Source organism: Vulpes lagopus, chromosome 19 (genome assembly GCF_018345385.1).
Source record: "Vulpes lagopus strain Blue_001 chromosome 19, ASM1834538v1, whole genome shotgun sequence".
NCBI lineage: Eukaryota > Metazoa > Chordata > Mammalia > Carnivora > Canidae > Vulpes > Vulpes lagopus.
In genome coordinates this window covers 29,239,444-29,258,611 of record NC_054842.1, presented here as the reverse complement: position 1 = coordinate 29,258,611, position 19,168 = coordinate 29,239,444, and the positions used below count along the sequence as shown (strand labels likewise).

Genomic DNA, 19,168 nt, shown 5'->3' with positions numbered 1-19,168 from the left:
TGGGTGTTAAAAGCATACCAGCAGGAATACCTGTTAACATACCAGGCACATTGCAAAAATCTTATGTCATCTTGGTAACAAATCTCTTAGATAAGTAGTATTTTTATCCCCATTTTGCAGATGGGCAAAAACTGCAACTTAAAGGGTAAAGTTACTTGTTCCAGGTAGCTACCTCGAGACACATGGAAAAGAGCCTGTGTGCTTGGGAAGAGAAGTGTGGTGTGTGAGATCTTAGTATGTGGGGGGCTAATGGGGGAAGACAGTAAAGGTGCAAAGTGCACCTGTTGGGTAGAGTGCTGAAGAGTTTAGACTTCATCCTCTAGACTCCCAAGAGCTTTTCTGGATTCTCTAATTGGGACAGTGATGTGGTCAAATCCTTAGCTTGGTTAACTAAATGAGAAGAATCTGCGTGCAGGGAGGACATTTAGGAAGTTGTTTTAAGCACTGGGAAGTGTCAATAAAAGGCTTTTGAACCAAGGAAGTTGTAGTGGACTTGGAGAGGGGAGGGATTTGTACAAGACTGGGTGAATATGTGGTGAGGGGACACAGGCTTACAGCAGTTCTGAGTACTTGGTTCATTTATTCACGAGAGACCCAGAGAGGCAGAGACACAGGCAGAGGGAGAAGCAGGCTCCATGCAGGGAGCCTATTGAGTACTTGGTTCAGTGCGGAAGCTGTAACCTGAAATGGTGACAAGGAAAGGAAAGTTTTGGACAAAAGAAAGGCGTGAGGTATTTATGGAAAATTCAAGTGGAGTTTTACTATAAATAGTTGGGTATACTGATCAATGAGTTTGAAGTGGTTAAAATCATGGGAGTCCTATAGGTTGATAGGACTAGAGGCCATTTAGTCCTGTCTCTTAAGTGTTAGAAAAGGTAGCTACTTTTACATATTATGGTAATATAGTCTATATATATTTTAATTCTGCTATTAAATCTTGACAGTTTATTGGCTGATAATTTTATCAGATTTTTTCAAATGTTTGAATTTTTTTTTGAATTTTTTTTTTTTTTTTAATTAACTTTTATTGGTGTTTAATTTACCAACATACAGAAAAACACCCAGTGCTCATCCCGTCAAGTGTCCACCTCAGTGCCCGTCACCCATTCCCCTCCAACACCCGCCCTCCTCCCCTTCCACCACCCCTAGTTCGTTTCCCCGAGTTAGGAGTCTTTATGTTCTGTCTCCCTTCCTGATATTTCCCAACATTTCTTTTCCCTTCCTTTATATTCCCTTTCACTATTATTCATATTCCCCAAATGAATGAGAACATACACTGTTTGTCCTTCTCCGATTGACTTATTTCACTCAGCATAATACCCTCCAGTTCCATCCACGTTGAAGCAAATGGTGGGTATTTGTCATTTCTAATTGCTGAGTAATATTCCATTGTATACATAAACCACATCTTCTTTATCCATTCATCTTTCGATGGACACCGAGGCTCCTTCCACAGTTTGGCTATTGTGGCCATTGCTGATAGAAACATCGGGGTGCAGGTGTCCAAATGTTTGAATTTTTAAATGTGTAAATACATGCCAGTCCTCATGTGAATAATTCTTTGATTTGATAGATGCTACTGTTTTCTCATTAACTGTACTTCTGTGTTTTTGTTGTTCAGCACCATCATCTTTATTTTCTTTACTGATTTTGTAAATTCATGACTTTATTGCCTTGATATTTATAAATCAAACATGATGTTGGGGTGGTCCATTCTGCTCCAGCAGATCTGTTAACATTACTTCCCAGAACTATGAGACAGTGGAAAAACGAGTAGATTTGGGGTCAGAAGAGCTGAGTTCTAATTCTGACTTCGACTAACATCCATTCTCTTACACATGAAAACAAGGAATTGGACTTGATGGTTGCTAAATCCTCTTTTAGTTCTAAACGTCTCACGCTGGTTCTTTAGTATCTTAGTTCTCAAGAAAAAAAAAAAAATTAAAGTTCTACCCAAAAATGTATTTGGCAGCTCAGTTTACTCTATTTTACTTACTGAGAAAAGTGTCTTACGGATTTTATTAACATAATACTAATGATTAAAATATTTCAGAAATGGGGCACCTGGGTGGCTCAGTCAGTTAAGTGTCTGTCTTTGGCTCAGGTCATGATCCCAGGGTCCTGGGATGGAGCCCTGAGTCTGGCTCCCTGCTCAGTGGGCAGTCTCCTTCTCCTTCAAGTCCCCTCCCCCTGCTTGTGCTCTCTCACATTCTCTCTCTCTCTCAAATAATTAAATCTCTAAAAATTCAGAAATGATAGTATTTTCATACTTGAGACTGTGGTCTATACATTTTAAACTTCATTCTCTTTAGTGAATATATATATGCAGTGATAGAACACAGCAAGGTGATACAGGTCCTATATTGTATTGTGGACTTGTACCCTCTTACACACATTTTTAATTTACTTCTCTGGTATAGGAAGTGCTACAAAGATCTTTTTTGTTCTTCAAGATAAAAATGTTCTAGGGGTGCCTGGGTTAAGTGACTGACTCTTGGTTTCGGCTCAAGTCATGTTCTCAGGATCAAACCCTGGATGTAGGATCAGACCCCACATCAGGCTATGCCCTCAGTGCAGAGTCTGCTTAAGATTCTCTCTGCCCTTCTTCCCCATGATCACTCTTTCTTTCTCTTTCCCTCTCTCTTTTTCTCTCTAAAATAAATAAATAAATTTTCAAGAAAAAAAGAAATATAAATTTTCTAGGTCTAGAGGCCATGTATTATAATATTAAGGAAAAGCTTTGTCTTTGAATGACCTTTCTTCAGAATAAGATGTGAAAATGAGGTTTAAAAATTCTTTATAGGGATCCCTGGGTGGCGCAGCGGTTTGGCGCCTGCCTTTGGCCTAGGGTGCGATCCTGGAGACCTGGGATCGAATCCCACATCAGGCTCCCGGTGCATGGAGCCTGCTTCTCCCTCTGCCTGTGTCTCTGCCTCTCTCTCTCTCTCTCTCTCTATCTGTGACTATCATAAATAAATAAAAATTAAAAAAAAAGTTCTTTATAAGTAAAGAATTTGGGTTCAGAAAAGAAAAGGATTTTCAAAACTAAAAGTATGCAAATTTCCTTTTGCATGTTGTAACCCTCAGAGAAACTGAGAATAGATTCAGTTATAGTTTTTAAAAACAAAGTAGACCTATGAATATAAAATATCAAATAGTTAAGTATTCTAAAATGAATTGATTGAATCAATTTTACTTATAGTAGGGCTAGAACTGTTTTATTTTTTAACTCTCTAAAGAATTTAGGCCCCCCTAGAAATCAGACTGTTTTGCTTTTGCTATTTTTGTAACTTCTTATAAATAAAAACATAGGAAGTTAAGTGGCCTTAAAAGTTGATTAAATCAATTCATCTTAGGAGCAGAGAAGCATTTTCATTGTGAGAAGGGTAATTGCAGAGAACTTTGAAGAGGGAGAAAAAAAATGCAGCCTCATAGATGGGATTATCCAAGTGTGACACTGCTGTCAGTCTTTTAAATTGCCTTTTGAAATCATTTATTTGGAAGTTAAAAAAAAAAACACTTCTGTTACACTGCTGCTACTTTCAACTCAACTCAAGCATTTAGTGCTTCTCACGACTGATGCCTAATTAGTTTTATGATATTTTGATTTTTAAATGAAAGAATTAAAGTATTCAATTTTAGTGACGCTGGAATATAATCAAGTATTATTACCTTGTATGTTTCAGTCTGTAGTTACTTAGGTCAAGATGTTTATCTTACTTATTTTGTGTTCCTGAAAAAAGTAAAAGTTTTTTCTTAGAGGCTTCCTCCTGTACTTAGAAACTGATAGTAATAAAATAATATGCTTTTTAAATCAAGTAGAATATGTGAATGTCAGAAACAAATTTAAAGTCCGTTCTAAAATGTAGTAAATCTAAATTTGATACATCAGGAAAATAATTGCAAGGAGACACATTTTTATTTATTTATTTATTTTTAAAATATTTTATTTATTTATTCATGAGAGACACAGGGAGAGAGAGGCAGAGACACAGGCAGAGGGAGAAGCAGGCTCCAGGCAGGGTGCCCAACTTGGGACTCGATCCCAGGACTCCAGGATCACACCCTGGGCTGCAGACGGCACTAAACCACTGAGCCACCTGGGCTGCCCAGAGGCATATTTTTATTTATTTTAATTAATTAAGATTATTTATTTATTTATGAGAGACAGAGAGAGGCAGAGACACAGCAGAGGGAGAAGCAGGCTCGATGCAGGGAGCCTGACATTGGACTCGATCTGGGGTCTCCAGGATCATGCCCTGGGCTGAAGGCGGCACTACACCGCTGAGCCACCTGGGCTGCCCCGTGGCACATTTTTAAATGAGAATGTATGTGTTTGCTTTTGATGTGAAGGAAGTACACATGGTTGAAGATGAAAAGTAGGGGCCCTGATAAGGGTGGTATTGAATATCAATATTAGATTTCAGCATGTGGGAGGCAAAACTATAGGGAATGACTGGGATGAAATTACGTCCTCCCTCTTCGAGGAAAGGAGGAGGGATAGCTTCTTGAGAAAACAACCTTTCGTGGGCATCCAGAGCAGGGCTTCCCAGCATCAGCCACACGGTTCCGCTGGGGGGCCCCAGGGACATTTCCGGGGTTTGTGGGCTAATCCAGACATTCACATTCTATGCTTATAGGCCAGTGCCACCCGATTTCATGTCAACCAAAGGCAGCCTTCTCAGTAAGTTACAAAGTGGCACTATCAATTTACATTTTAAACTAAAATCATCAAGTAACTGAAGTTTGCTACATATTCACATATTCTGTAGTTAAGACTGGCTGCACAGATAATCCGTCGGATTGGGAGCCAAGATGCTTGGTTAACAGTAAATCATCAGCATTGTCTTGAGTTGGTTAGGGTCTTTCAATTGATGCTGTTCTTTTTTTATTATAAATTGCTCTTGGTTTGATTTCATAGTAGTTTAGTTTCTTGAAGATTGTTCATCCTCGGACTAAGTCATGATCTTTATTTTAGGCCTATAATTTTTTAATAATTGGACTTGAAGATAATACTGTAACACAGTAATATTGTGTGCCAAGAACTGATGCAACAGCAAGAGTGGAAAGGTACCTGGAGAGGCAAATCAGGACTTCACACCTGGATGGATGTCTGCCTTCCATCTTTTGTGTCTATATCTGTATCAAGAGTCTTAAGAATTAAGAAAAGAAAAAAAGACCCAGGACATTATTTTAAGGAAATGAGATATTCATAAAGTGTTCTATTCAAATATTTTTAAGAGAATTATTCAAGGGTATTTACAGAAGCAGAAAAATGGGCAGGGTTAGAGGGAAAAGCAGGCAGCAGGACCTTTCAGGAGCTAGGGATGTAGCAGCAACTAAAGCTTCTGTTCTCAAAAAGCTTATATTTTGGTGGGATTGAGGATGAAACAGGGAGACTGTGGCATAGAAGATAAACAATAAAAAAATGTGTATCACGGGACGCCTGAGTGGTTCATGGATGAGTGTCTGCCTTTGGCTCAAGGAGTGATCATGGGGTCCCGCACTGAGTTCCCCATAGGGAGCCTCCTTCTCCCTCTGCCTATGTCTGCCTTTCTCTGTGTGTCTCATGAATAAAAAAAATCTTTAAAAAAAATGTATATCACAACAGAAGTGCTTTGTAGACTAATAAGTAGGCTGAGGGGATTCTGAGTGACAAAGTGGTGCTATTTTAGATGGAATAATCAGGAAAGGTAAGTTAATATTTAGATGGAGGCCTGAATAACCTGAGGGAGCATGTCCTGCAAAAATGTGAAAAGCATTCTAGGCAGAGAAAATAGCATGTACAAAGGACCTGAGGTCGTTGTTTAATGTGTTCTTGGAATGTAAGGAGTGCATTGTACCTGAAGCAGCATGACCCAGGAGAGTGGTCTAGGTCAGATTGTATAGAACCTTGTAAACCATTAAAGGATTTAGGATTGATTCTGTATGAGATGGAAGCCATGTGGAGACATGTTTTAGCGTGAATTTTAAAAGGATCATGCCAGCCTGTGACTGGAGAATAGATCATGGGGTCAGGTGTGTGGAACTTTAGAGACCAATTAGGAGGCTATTAAAATAATCCAGGCAAAATTTGGGGTGCACGTGAGAAGTAATTGATGTGGGCTTTATTTTTAAGTAGTGTCTGTAGGAACTGCTGATGAGTGGGACATGGGATGTGACAAAAGAGTCAAAGGTGACCACAAGATTTTGGGTCCAACTAACAGAGGTATGGAGTTGCCATTTATTGAGATTTGGGAAACCGAGGGAAGGCAGGCTTCTAGGGGGAAGTTGAATTCAATTTTAGACATGTCAGACGTGAATCACTGTATGACATCAAAGTGAGATACTGAGTTCGTGGTTAGACAAATGAATTTGTAGTTCAGAGTAGAATTTGTGATTGAGGTTAGAAATGTGGGGTTATTAGCATAGGAAGGAACTGAGAGAGTGAAAGTCTCAACGAGAGAGTTGTCACCTATGCCAAGCATTGCTGATAGAGCCATTAAGATAAGTATTGACCAATGTATTCAGCCACACAGAGATGGTTGGTGACCTAGATAAGCACTTTGCATTCAGCGTTTAGGGGTTGCAGGCACCTGATTATAGTGGGTTTGAGAGAATGGGAAGATAGAAAGTAGATTCAGCAGAAATCTTTCAAGGAGCATTGTTGTAAGTAGGAATGGAAAGATGACCTAAAGGAGACTATCTGGTCAAGGGAAAGTTTTGTTTTAATGTGAGTTATTGTGACATCTTTGTATACTGATAGGATAGTTCCAGTAGAAAGGGAAATTGGTGACTCAGAAGGCAGTGGGGACAAGTCAAGTGTAAAGCCATTAAATAGGTGGGAGAGGGATGGGATGAGTACACAGTGAAGGATTTGGCTTCTAATAAGAGCGTGGACAGTGCACTTGCCATTGTAATTTCCAGCCCCAGTTTCACATCAGAATCATAGGGAGTACTTAAAAAACATACTGACACCCACATGACACCTTAGACCAGTGAAGCTACAGTCTCCAAGCAGAAGGCCCTTGGCATTGGCACTTTCTAAAAGTGCCCACATGTGCATCTCATGCAGTCTGGAGTGGGATGGGTGATGACAGTAGGTAAGCGCTGATGCAGGCAGTTTGATTGGGTGATAAGACCTTGGGGAAATGCTCCTGTTCTTCTGTGTTTTTAGTGAAATCTGAAGCAACATGAAGATCTGAAGCTCAAAGAGGGGAGAAGGAGGGAACAGTGTTGGAGGTTTTAAAAGAGGTCATGACTTTGTGACTTTGGAGAATGTGAGAGGGATTTTAAATAGGGAAACGTAGTTTGGCCAGACAACTTGGGGACTCACTTTGAAGTTTGTGGTCATATATTTGAACGTGACTCAGTGTATTTTCCTCCAGCTGCTCGGAAGCAGGTGCAGAGTACGCAGAATTGAATTTCCCAGGATTGGGGTTCTTAATACTTATAGTCCCCATTCATAATTCAGATTTGAGCACAACTCTGTTTCTTTTCCTGCAGAGTAAAGATCTTTCACTATGTAGTGTGTATGAGCTCCACCATGCCTCTAGTTAGATTCTAGGTGTAATGGATTATAGATCAAAATCTCACCTCCCTTAAGTAAGGGGAGTATGGTGCTCTTCGTTCATTAGGGGAACAGAATGCTTTTAATGATTTGTTCTCCGGGTTGTTAATAACTTGGTTTGGATCTCTGTGCATTGTACTCCACCTTTAGTATAATGGGTTACTTATGTGTACTGCTTTTCCTCTAGAAATCTACATCTGTATTGGAATTTTACCAAGAACTTGGATTGCCGCCAAAACAGAAAGTTAAAATATTTCATGTAACAGATAATGCTGTGATTAAGCCAGGTAATCTGAGGTTGGGGAGAGGAGGGAGGCAAAAATACCCAAATAGATGATTTGTTTAATGTTAGGCCTTTCAGTAAAGCTGAATCCACAATACAAAGTCCCAAACATTTATTTTTATTTTTATTTTTTTTTTAATTTTTATTTATTTTTATTTTTTATTTATGATAGTCACACACACACAGAGAGAGAGAGAGAGAGAGAGAGGCAGAGACATCGGCAGAGGGAGAAGCAGGCTCCATGCACCGGGAGCCCGACATGGGATTCGATCCCAAGTCTCCAGGATCGCGCCCTGGGCCAAAGGCAGGCGCTAAACCGCTGCGCCACACAGGAATCCCCCAAACATTTATTTTTAAATATAAAGCAGTTATCTGATTTAATCACTAGGGACAAACAAGTCTTTTTCTTTTTTGACTGGGAAGAACTATAGAGAACTTTGTTTTCCATTAAAGAGGGAGGAATACTTTTGTTTTTAATGTACAAAGAGCTTCACATTTGGAAAAGCCGCTAACTTATTTTTTTAACTTTAAAATAAACTAACCTTTAAAATGTGAAGTTCACTCTGTGTAGGCTGTCATTTTAATAAGTGAAGAATAGCTAAACTCTCACTGAGATAGAAGAATTTGAGAAAATAGGAAACAAGAAAGTGACCATAGCACCTTGATGTAGAGATTCTTACTTAAAAATTCCAAAGTGGGGCTCCTTGGTGGCTCAGCCAGTGAAGTGTCTGCTTTCAGCTCAGGTCATGATCTCAAAGTCCTAGGATTGAGCCCCCACCTCAAGCTTCCTGCTCAACAGGGAGTTTGCCTCCCCCTCCCCCTTCTCTCTCTCTCTCTCTCTCTCTCTTCCCCTCCCTGTCACTTGTTCTCCTTCTCTCTCAAATAAATAAATAAAATCTTTAAAAAAAATAAAAATTCCAAAGTATTTTCCCTACTCCCTGAAATGTCAAAAAGTATGATTTGGCAACATGGTTATTGTATTGGTTTTGTGTAGTTGACAACATTTTGACATCTTTAAACTTAAGCTTCCTGATCTCTTGAATTTGAGTTCTAACAAGTAGATAGTAGAAGGATATTTTAAGATTTGGTATTTTAATATCTGGACAGAATTTCATGAAGTAAAATATAAGTGTAATAAGCCTTCTTAATTGGAGTGACAGAGGATCAGTCTTGATATAAGCTAGAATTAAAAGTATTTTTTGAAGTGCAAGTTTTGTAATGTGAAGCTAAAGTGAGCAGAACTGAGGTAACAAATGTAAAAATTAAGTCCCTGTTAATTTTTGTTGTAGCTCAAGTCATGTGAAATTGTTTCAGTGGGTGAAAGTGGTCAAATATCAGCAGTACAGGTCATTCAACCTCCTAGAAATTCAGTTAGTTTTAATCTCGCCTATTTTTTCTTAATTCAGGGTTTTTCTTTGCCCATACAAATCTAGGTTAGGTCCTACATTAAAGGATACAACCTTCTGAAATTCCATAGTACTGTACTCCCTGGGGGTTTTTTTGTTTTGTTTTTTTAAGACTTTATTAATTTATTTATTCATGAGAGACACAGAGAGAAAGAGACCCAGAGACACACAGGCAGAAGGAGAAGCAGGCTCCATGCAGGGAGCCTGACATGGGACCCAATCCCGGGTCTCCAGGAGCATGCCCTGGGTCGAAGGCGGCGCTAAACCGCTGAGCCACCCAGGCTGCCTGACTTGATGTTTAAACAAGCCATAATTGGGAACCCTGGGTGGCGCAGCGGTTTGACGCCTGCCTTTGGCCCAGGGCGCAATCCTGGAGACCCGGGATCAAATCCCATGTCGGGCTCCCGGTGCATGGAGCCTGCTTCTCCCTCTGCCTGTGTCTCTGCCTCTCTCTCTCTCTCTCTCTGTGTGTGTGACTGTCATAAATAAATAAAAATTAAAAAATAAATAAACAAGCCATAATTAGCATTCAGTTGCATTTTCTACTACTATTATGGCTTTTTTTTTTTTTTTTCAAAGAAAAATGTCTCTTAATTGTTGATGTTAATGTTGATTCTTCACCTAGATAATAAATGTTTGAGGTCAGGACCATGTCTTATCTATTTTATTTCTAACTGTACATATGGTAAGTGCCCTATAAATATTTGCAGATTAATTGTCAGATAGTTCTCACAGAGTTAATTCCAAATTGATGCAAACAAAATGTTGTAAAGGGCTTTCACATACAAAATTCCTCTAAATAACATGTTTTTCTTGTGCATTTTAACTAAGATTCTATTTACACCAACTAGTTTTGGAAATGTTAGTCTATAAAACTGGGAGTATTGATAATGACAGTTTTTCAGAATTCCAAATTACCCAGGCATGTGCTAGAATAACTATTTTATTGGCACAGTGACCAAACTACCAAAAATCTGACATATATGGGCTTTATGTGATACCATAGATGCTGTAATCACTGCCCAGTGTACAATGGACCTGGGCTCAAACAGTTAAAGTTCCTATTTTTGGATAATGTATTTCTAATGTTTAAAAAAGATTTGATCCAGCCACAAGATTTTTGAGTCATTCTTTTATTTTTATTTTGTTATATGCGACCGGAAAGGTATCTTAAGTCACTATATTATTCACCAAAACAACAAAGAATTACCAAACTCGTGTATTTACCAACAAGAACACTATGCTTATCAGGATGTGAATTGCCCATTTCAGCCAGTACCACATTGGCCTCCATAAGGGTACAAGCCCATGAGCCACCCGTGGTCTGTTGATCTCACTCCAGCACCATGTGCCTTGTCCTGGGACACATTACACATGTGTCTTCAGCCCATGTACGGTCAAGGCATGTTTGATGAACAATTTTATTACTTTATTGTTGATGTTTCTAGGAATTATAATTGCAGAATAGAATCTTCTACTTTTTTTGGAATCTGATAGGCTTCCTAGATGTAGTTTATATTTAGTGAAGTTGTTTCTGCTCTGACAAATTTCATACTGATTGTTTTCTTTTCATAAAGGCACTCCTCTTTATGCTGCTCACTTTCGCCCAGGACAGTATGTGGATGTCACAGCCAAAACGTAGGTCCATATAACAGATTCTTTTCCTTTTGTTTTCCCTATCAAAATGTAATGGAGTGAGGCTAAGTATAGTCTTTCACGTCATTGAATAAAGATTAAGTAACTGTTATTCTCATCTGTAATTCTATAATGTCACTATACTGGATTTTAAATTGCACTGAATTAGTTGTATGTGAACATCAAGTTACAAGGTTTGAAACTGGGATGTAATGCTTCTTGAAATGGGACTACGAGAAAGGTCATATTACTCAGGTTCTTTGTGGCTTGGGCCCACTTCTATTTTTAAGACCAAAGGCTATATATGGTTTGATGGTGAAATATAAATGAACAATGTTATAGAGTTCTTTTAAGATTGTGTCCTCTAGTAATTGATGGTTCTTTCCAACTGTAGGAAACAGTTAAATTAGAAACATTTTATACTGTTTGTGATGGTTGTTTTGCTAAAGGTTCCCCTAGGGTAACTATAAAACATTTTGTTAACTGTATGAAAAGCCTATCAGAAACAGGAAGAAGTAGTATTACACCTTAGGCCTCTACTAGCATGGTGTTGTCTCTCAGTACTAGACAAGTGAGACTTCATAAAAACAAAATGTTTTATATCCCGACAAGGGTTTAATTTGGTAGAAATCAACACTTAATTTTAACACTAACAGAAATACTGGCTTTGAGTCATGTCCAGAGTGGGAAGAAAAGCAGTTTTTTAAAATTTGGTTAAGGCTACTTCACTGTAAAATGAAGTAACTGAGTCCTTAGAGATGTTTATGTAGAAATTGTTCAGTATAGGTTAATAGAATCTGCATGACTATTCTAAACTGAACTACCAAATATCAACTCTTGGCTATTCCTGTTTCTTTTTCTGTCAACCCAGATGATAATTTTACTTCTTTGTGTGCCTCGATTTCCTCCTTTTTTGTCATCCGACAAGGTCTGCAGCCTATGTCATTCTGACAGTGGTCCACATGTGCTCTTAGGTAGTCTTACAGTCACAATGACTGAGCCAAAGAGCTTTTATCCAAGGAAACCAGATGAGCACCAGCATTAGTTTTCTTAATGGGGTCAGTTAGACATACTTTATTTCCACACCATTATTGCCTGCTTTCAAATGAGCTATTGCAAATGACTTTACCTTTGACTAGCTCTTCAGAAACGGAGTCAGATAAATTGACAGTACAGTGGGTCCACCTCTTAGCGAGACTGGACTTCTCCCTGTTTTCCCCTGCGTCCTGATTGTTGCAGGCTTATTCCTACTTACTTGGTAAAAAAAAAAAATCAGTTGGTAATTCTGTTCTGCCTTCCCTTGTCATGAACTCAGAATGTTAGAGCTGGAAAGCTTTGGTTTGGTTAGTTAGGGGGAGATGTGTGTGTTGTGAATCTGATTATTTTACTTTTTTAATTTCTGAATTAACTACATATAATAAAATACCTCCGTAATTCCGTTAATTTGCACAAAGTTAATAGTGTGCGAATTCCATTACCTAGTTTACATTTTATATGGGATATTCCAAGAAGTCCTACAAAGTCAGAGACCTCTGTTTGCAGATCCCCTGTGGTGGGATTTGTGACTAACTTGGATTAGAGCCAGGCTTTTCAGATACATGTGTTCAGCAAATGCTTTCATTGCATATGCTACTGTTGAGTTTCATTGGCTTCTTAAAAGTTATTTTTAACTTAAACCTCCTTCTTGTTGACTATAAAGTGAAAAGGAAAGTATTTTAGTTTTAAGATCATGTACCTAGAAAACAAGACTGGTGCCTGCCTTGGGACTTGGTGGCTGATAAGAGCTGGGAAAATAACTAGCCCTGGGATTTAAAGTAGTTGCCATTCAACTTGGTAAAAAGAAGGACCTTCATTCGAGAAAATCCTCACTGTTGTGTGGACTGCAGTACAGTGTTCTGTTTGACTTTTGCCGTGTAACAGGGAGAGAGTTGCCCCATACATGGGTGTGCTTTATTCTGGTATGCATGTTTTTATGTGGTATTACCTGAGATCAGGTGACTTTGATTTTTTAAAAGATGAATATTTCCAGTGACTCTTATAGCTAGCATGTTATTAAGGCCTCAAGATGTTTGTGTTTGTAAATTTGTAGGACTCTGTCCTTCTCATGAGAGCTGTTTTGAATTCCTTCCCAGGGCAGCATTGGATCCTCAGCTGCATACAGTCCTAGTTGCTGCTGCCTCTTCTCTTTGCCCACAGGTTGTAGTGAACACACACATGGCATTTGCTTTTTCTTTTTCCTTTTTAAATTCTGTCTCCTTTTCCTGATGCATCCCATTTTGGGGAGTTGAAGTTCTTCACAGCCAATGAGAATGTTCTTTTCCTTGTTGACTGTAAATTGAACCATCATCTTTGGGAATAGACTCCCGAGTACTCTCAGTCCCTTATTGTGGCTCACTAACAGCCAATAATTTACTACTTTGTCCTCCTATCTCCAGCCCCTGTTTCAAATGTTTTGAAATGTCTGAGCCCCATCTTCCTGATCATTAATCCTGCTAGAAAAAACTATATGGTGACTGGATAGGTCAAATGATGAGGGATATGGATTTACAGGCAGAAGCAGTGGTTGTCTTGCTTGAGTAGGTTTCTGAAACAACCCCCTCCCCCCTGTCCCCCCCCCCCCCCAATCTTCTTTCTCAGTAGATCAGGGGTAGCACCTGAGAATTTACATTTCTAACAACTGCCCAGCTAATGTGGATGATGCTAGTCCAGGGAACACACTTTGAGAACCACTGGCCTGGAGACTAGTCAAGAGCTCACCAGTGGAACTTCTTTCCTTCCGACTCCTTTACCCAACTTAGAATCCAAATCCCTTCCTTTCCCGAAACCTGTACTCAAATTATAACATTGAAATACTGTTTTAAAGCAAGCAAATTTAATCCAGTTTCAAGTAACAGTGTCAATAAAAGTAGGCCTATTTAGTACTCACATTTTAGCATAAAACTGAAAATTGGTCTCTTTAGTAATCATTTGGCTTCATCATCATCTTTCCATTAGAAAAGAAAAATCTCAAATTAGTTTCTAATTGAAAATCTTCATTTTTCTCGTACTATAATGATTATATATAATTGTTAAATGTACACTTATATTTTGAGTATTTCGAGTTTTTTTACCTTATGCCTTCAAATTTAATTTCTCAACTATATTTTAGAAATAAGTAAGAAAATTTATAACAAAATACTATATTATTTAAGAAAATAAAGTATTAATAGAATCTATTTGAGAATGAAATTATCTGCATTTTTTTAAGTGACCAATGACCAACAACAGCTGCTTCTTTAAGATTTTCTTAAAATTTTTAAATGTTTTTCTGTTAATAATTGCATTGGGAAATCTGCTTGCATTGACAGATACATTGCATTTACCTGTGCTGAATTTAGGTGTAATTTTCTATACAGAAAAGTATTTACTAGTGTCACTTTGGAATGTGAGGTAAATATATATTTACCAGAGTTCATTTTAATTTTTACTTTTATACCAGAGATAGTTTTTTTGTCCAGTGGGCTTGAGAATCTAAATTTCAATTTAGATTAATGGGAAAGATTTTTACATATAATATATAAAACTATTCTAGCAGGATAATTTTTTAGTTGTGTTATGCTCTTAACAGCTACAATAGCCCTGTCTTTGAAACATGATGGTTTTGTATAATTCATTCTAAATACAATTTTAAGACTAGCGTGCATCATAATGTGATCCTTGCACCCTGCCCTGGCACCCTTTTAAAGTTTCTATTCTTGTTCTGTAATGGCGGTTAAAATCCACTGTAACTTCTAAGAGATGATGTTTTGGGGCCTAACATTCTCCCTTTTCTTTCACTCTCAGTTTTGAGGAGGAAACAGCTATGGATAATATATAAATAGTGGGTGAGATACAGTATGACTGTTGATTCTGTCTTCAGCATAGCCCATTGTTTTCTGGTGAATCCTAATGGTGCTTTTTATATTTTGTGGACTTTTTTTTTTTTTAAAAAAAGGAAAGAAATCAGCAAAGAATGAAACAAACAATAAAAGAAAACTGTAAAATGTATTTTGCATTATTAAGGGAAGTTGGTTAGGTCTTTGTCTTAAAGGACTTGAAGGACCCCAACAGTGGTGATACCTCCATAACAGTGGGCGTGGTGTACTTTCCTGCCAAGTGTTTTATTAAGCTTTGAATTCATGACAGTGGCATAACTGAAGTTAGAGGGCTTTTTTCTGGTTGTCTGTAATTTATTTATACCCTTATTTACTGAAATTCTGAAGCCTAGATTGAAGTCAGGAACACTTTATTCAGCTACTTACAAGATAATTTTCTTTTCTGGATAATCTAACAACCTTGTCTACAAATCTGGGCTAATTAGAACAACCCATATATTTTCAGACATAACCTTAGGACTTTAAAGTTGTCAGTAGTCTTTCAATTTGTATTGCCCTTTGGTGTCAAAATAGAAAAAAATGGCACTTACCTTCATGATGTTATCCCTGGTAGTAGAAATAAAGGAGTAAGGCAGATTACAGGACTGTAGAGTACCTTTGGACATTTACTGAGATTTGGTTAATTTGGGTTCTTTCTTTAAAATATCACATGTACAGAAATATGGTTGCCCATCAGTCTTAAGGTGATTAAAATGACAGATGGATTCTTAAAAGAGCAAAGACTTTTGGGCTCTGTGCCCAGTCCTGCATTCTGTCAGAAATCTTCACTAGCCCATTGTTCTTTCTAGAGGGTGCTCTGAACTCTAGGAGGGGAAAACAAGGCATGTGTTACCCTTCAGTATACAACTGCTATTCAGCCATGTACATTTTCAATTTTAGCTCATTTTTAATAAGTTACTTTATTTACTATTCAAAGCAGTATATTTTTAAGCGTAATAGTGAAATAGTTTTCAAAATGAGTGATTAAACTTTAGAAGGAAATAATCTCTTTAAAGACTAATCCCTCTTAAATTAGTCAAAGTGAATGTTTCAAGATAAAGAGTTGTGAGGGTCATGTTTTAGAGTTATATTTTGTTGTTGCTTTAAAAATTTATCTAGTAGTCATCTATAATTGCCTCACTTTACCTCTACAAAATAGAATTTTTTAACTCAAAACCAGCAAAATTAAGACCTAATGAGACAATCTAGGAAATTGCCAAAAGCATAGGCTTTGCTTTTCAGTAGCTATGTGACCTAGATAGCTTTCTCAGCCTCTCTCTTGCCTCATCTTTAACATGAGATAATGCACAGAAAGCTATTAGCTCAAGGCCTGGCATGTATTAAATGTTTAGTAGGAGTATTGGCTACTATCACTATTGTTGATATTACTACTTTTTAACTTGTTTCAGATTTTAAAAGGAAAAATCTTCTTTTCAAAAGGAAATATGTTTTAAAATGAAAAAAATGTGAAGTCATTAGGAATTGTATTGTGGCATTTTCTAATACATCTAATTATTGCCTTCTTAAGACTGACGTCTAGGAAAGTTGTAGCTTTGCAAAGCACTCTGGGTAATTTTAAGATTACATACTACTGCTAAATATAGAATTTCCAGAGTAATGAAGTTCTTGCTACTCTCATGTGCTGGATATGTTTGTATTTTTGCTCTCCTCTGTTTCCCAAAAGGCAGTATGACCTGGGTTGAGAGCATGACCAGATGCTTCCATTTACCAGGGATTTGTCCTTGGGCTTAACTTGTCTGAGTGTAGATTTCATTTTCTTTACTATAAGGGCATGGGACTGTGTTGTTTCTAAGATTCCTTTTGTTCCAAAAATTTATTTATAAAAATAATCCCTCAGTTTTCGAAATGACATAGCTCACTCTTATCTATATTAATGAAGAACTAAGGCATAACAGTAGTTTCAACAATATATAGAAAATGGTCTCCTGGTCTGTTGAAGAAAGTGGCTAAAGACCTACAGAAAACTATTACATTCTTCCTTGATATTGTAAAATTATATAGTTATTTAACTTTCTGTTTTGAGAAATGCCCATTTAACTTAGGACAGCAAATGTGGTTTTCTGGGTTTATTTTTTAGGACAGCCAGGAAATGCTCCCTTTCATAAGAGGACTCAAAGGAATCCTGTTCATCTGGTTCTTTATACTGTTGAATAAGCTAGATTTGAAATCAGGAAGCTATAAGCAGTACACTCTTAGCAGTCATTTGTTGATAAAAATGTTCCCAGATATTGATAGGAGGTTTATGGTTTTTAGACAGAAACAGGATACATTCTACATTACAGGTCATGCTGTCACAAACTCATTCTAGAGAGTAACAGCTACACAGCTATTCCATGCCAGCTTTTAACTAAATGTGATATAACATAAAGCAACTGAAAAATTCCACCATGCCTTATTTATGGGCTCAGGAGCTGTACATCACTAGATGTAAATAGATCTAGACAGCACTGAATTGGGTAGAAATTGACTCCCAGAGTTTATAGGAGTCTTCAGAGAGATGCTTTATCCCTGGAATGTGTGGAGATGAACGTAGGTAGATAACATCTATCTGCATGAGTTTGTTGAAATGAAAAGCTGTAATTAAAGATTAAAACATTTGTGCCTTATTTATCATAAATTAAAACCTTATCCTGATGGAGGTAGTGAATTAGCTAATAGGACCTTTTATGTGCATGTAATTTATTTTAGTAAAAATTTTCTTTTTTGTTTACCTGAAAAAAATTTTTTTAATTAAAACCTTTTTGGAAAAAAAAAACAACAAAACCTTTTTGGGGTTTGACTCTAAAACATAGCAAAGAATGTTAGATTATATCCTAAAAGAAATTCTTTTTGAATTTCTTTTTGAATTCTTTTTGAATTTGATTGTTGATTTGTACATTATCCCTTTATATTTCACATTGCTTTTTCACAAGTAAAGATACCATCTTACTCTAATCTGTTCTCAGTGGTTCAACTTCATAAAGAAGTAGCCCAGTCGTGATTTTAGCCAGAATCTGATGTGAGTCTCCATTTCCCTGTATTCATACATAACATTTAACCATAGAGAAGCTGATTCTAAACCAACGATTTCTTCATCTTCCCATCCTCACCTCCTTAAAAATACAGCCTGATCTTGGGGCATCCTAGAGAAGTCAGGAGTCCTCTCTTCCATTTAGTACTCAGTTACTGGTTTTCTGAGACATTATGTACAAGTGACTTGAACTTTTTACAGCTTTAATAAATCAGCTAAAGAGAGAACATTAAAGCTCAATTTAGAAATGGTTCTGATACAAAAATCTCTACTTGCAGTATGGATTCTGATTCTTTTTTAATAATGAAAATGAAGTATTTTGTAGCTGATGTGACACTTGATAACAAATACTTCTAGTTCTTTTTTTCATGGTAAGTAGAGAAACAGTGCAGTGAGATGGGGGTGTGAGGCTGAGGGAACAGAATGAGCAAAGACAAGAAAGAGAGTGGCATACTTAGGGATTCACGGAATAATCTGCTGTGACAAGGACTTGTGATGGGCAGTGTTTGAAAGGTAGACTGGATCCAGTTATAAAAGGCCTTATATGCCCCAGCAAATGAAGTTACTGAGAACCACTTAAGGTTATGGTTTAGTTTGTTTGCTTCTTTTTGTTGTTGTTCCTATTTTGCTTTTTAAAGCAAGGGACAGCTTGTGTGAAAAAATTGTTGGGAATGTCAGTCTAGTGGCTATGAAGGAGGATAGCTTAAAGAGAGATGTTCAGTTTCAGTTTCTGAACATATAATTGAATGGCTGGGATACTTCTGGTTGGATAGTCAGTACATCTGTGGAATGGAATAGTAGCAGAATTCTTGCCAGAGGGCCAGGTTTGTGGAACTCCAGCTTATTAGTAATAGGCTCAAGAGTCAGCAGACTTTTTCTCAAAGGGCCAGATAGTAAACATTTGAGAATTACAAGCATTATGTTCTCTGTTGCAACTACTCAGCCCTGCCATTATAGCTCCATAGCACCATAGGCAATAAGTAAATAAAAGTGCATGGCTGTGTTTCAATAAAACTTTATTTACATAAACAGTCGGCCACTAGAGGCCATAGTTTGCCAACCCGTGATATAAACTATCGAAAAGAGGGTCAGCAACAGGTCTCTAAGACCATCTTTTCATGTAGCAGCAAAGGGAAAGCAATATGTCAAGGAGCATTAGAGAAGCAGGAAAATAAGGAGGAAATGATTATTGGGAGTAGTGGGAGGGAGGGTGGTAAACAGGAATGATAGAGGACTATACTATTTTTTTTTAAAGCCTTAGAAATTTGAATACTGACTAGGTATTTAATATTAAAGAACTACTAACTTTTTTAGATTATGATAATGACATTGTGGTTTTGTTCTTAAAAAGGATCCTTAAAAGAGAGAATG

At 37.4% G+C, this 19,168-nt stretch overlaps 1 protein-coding gene across 1 annotated transcript in view; it reads left to right on the top strand.

Annotated features, from left to right (window-relative positions):
* Positions 1 to 19,168, top strand: part of MRPL3 (mitochondrial ribosomal protein L3) — a 40,776-nt gene that overhangs the window by 6,773 nt on the left and 14,835 nt on the right. The window contains exons 5-6 of the mRNA XM_041734376.1: positions 7,737 to 7,836; positions 10,816 to 10,876. Coding sequence (XP_041590310.1) covers positions 7,737 to 7,836; positions 10,816 to 10,876 — 161 coding nt within the window. The remainder of the gene's footprint in view (positions 1 to 7,736; positions 7,837 to 10,815; positions 10,877 to 19,168) is intronic.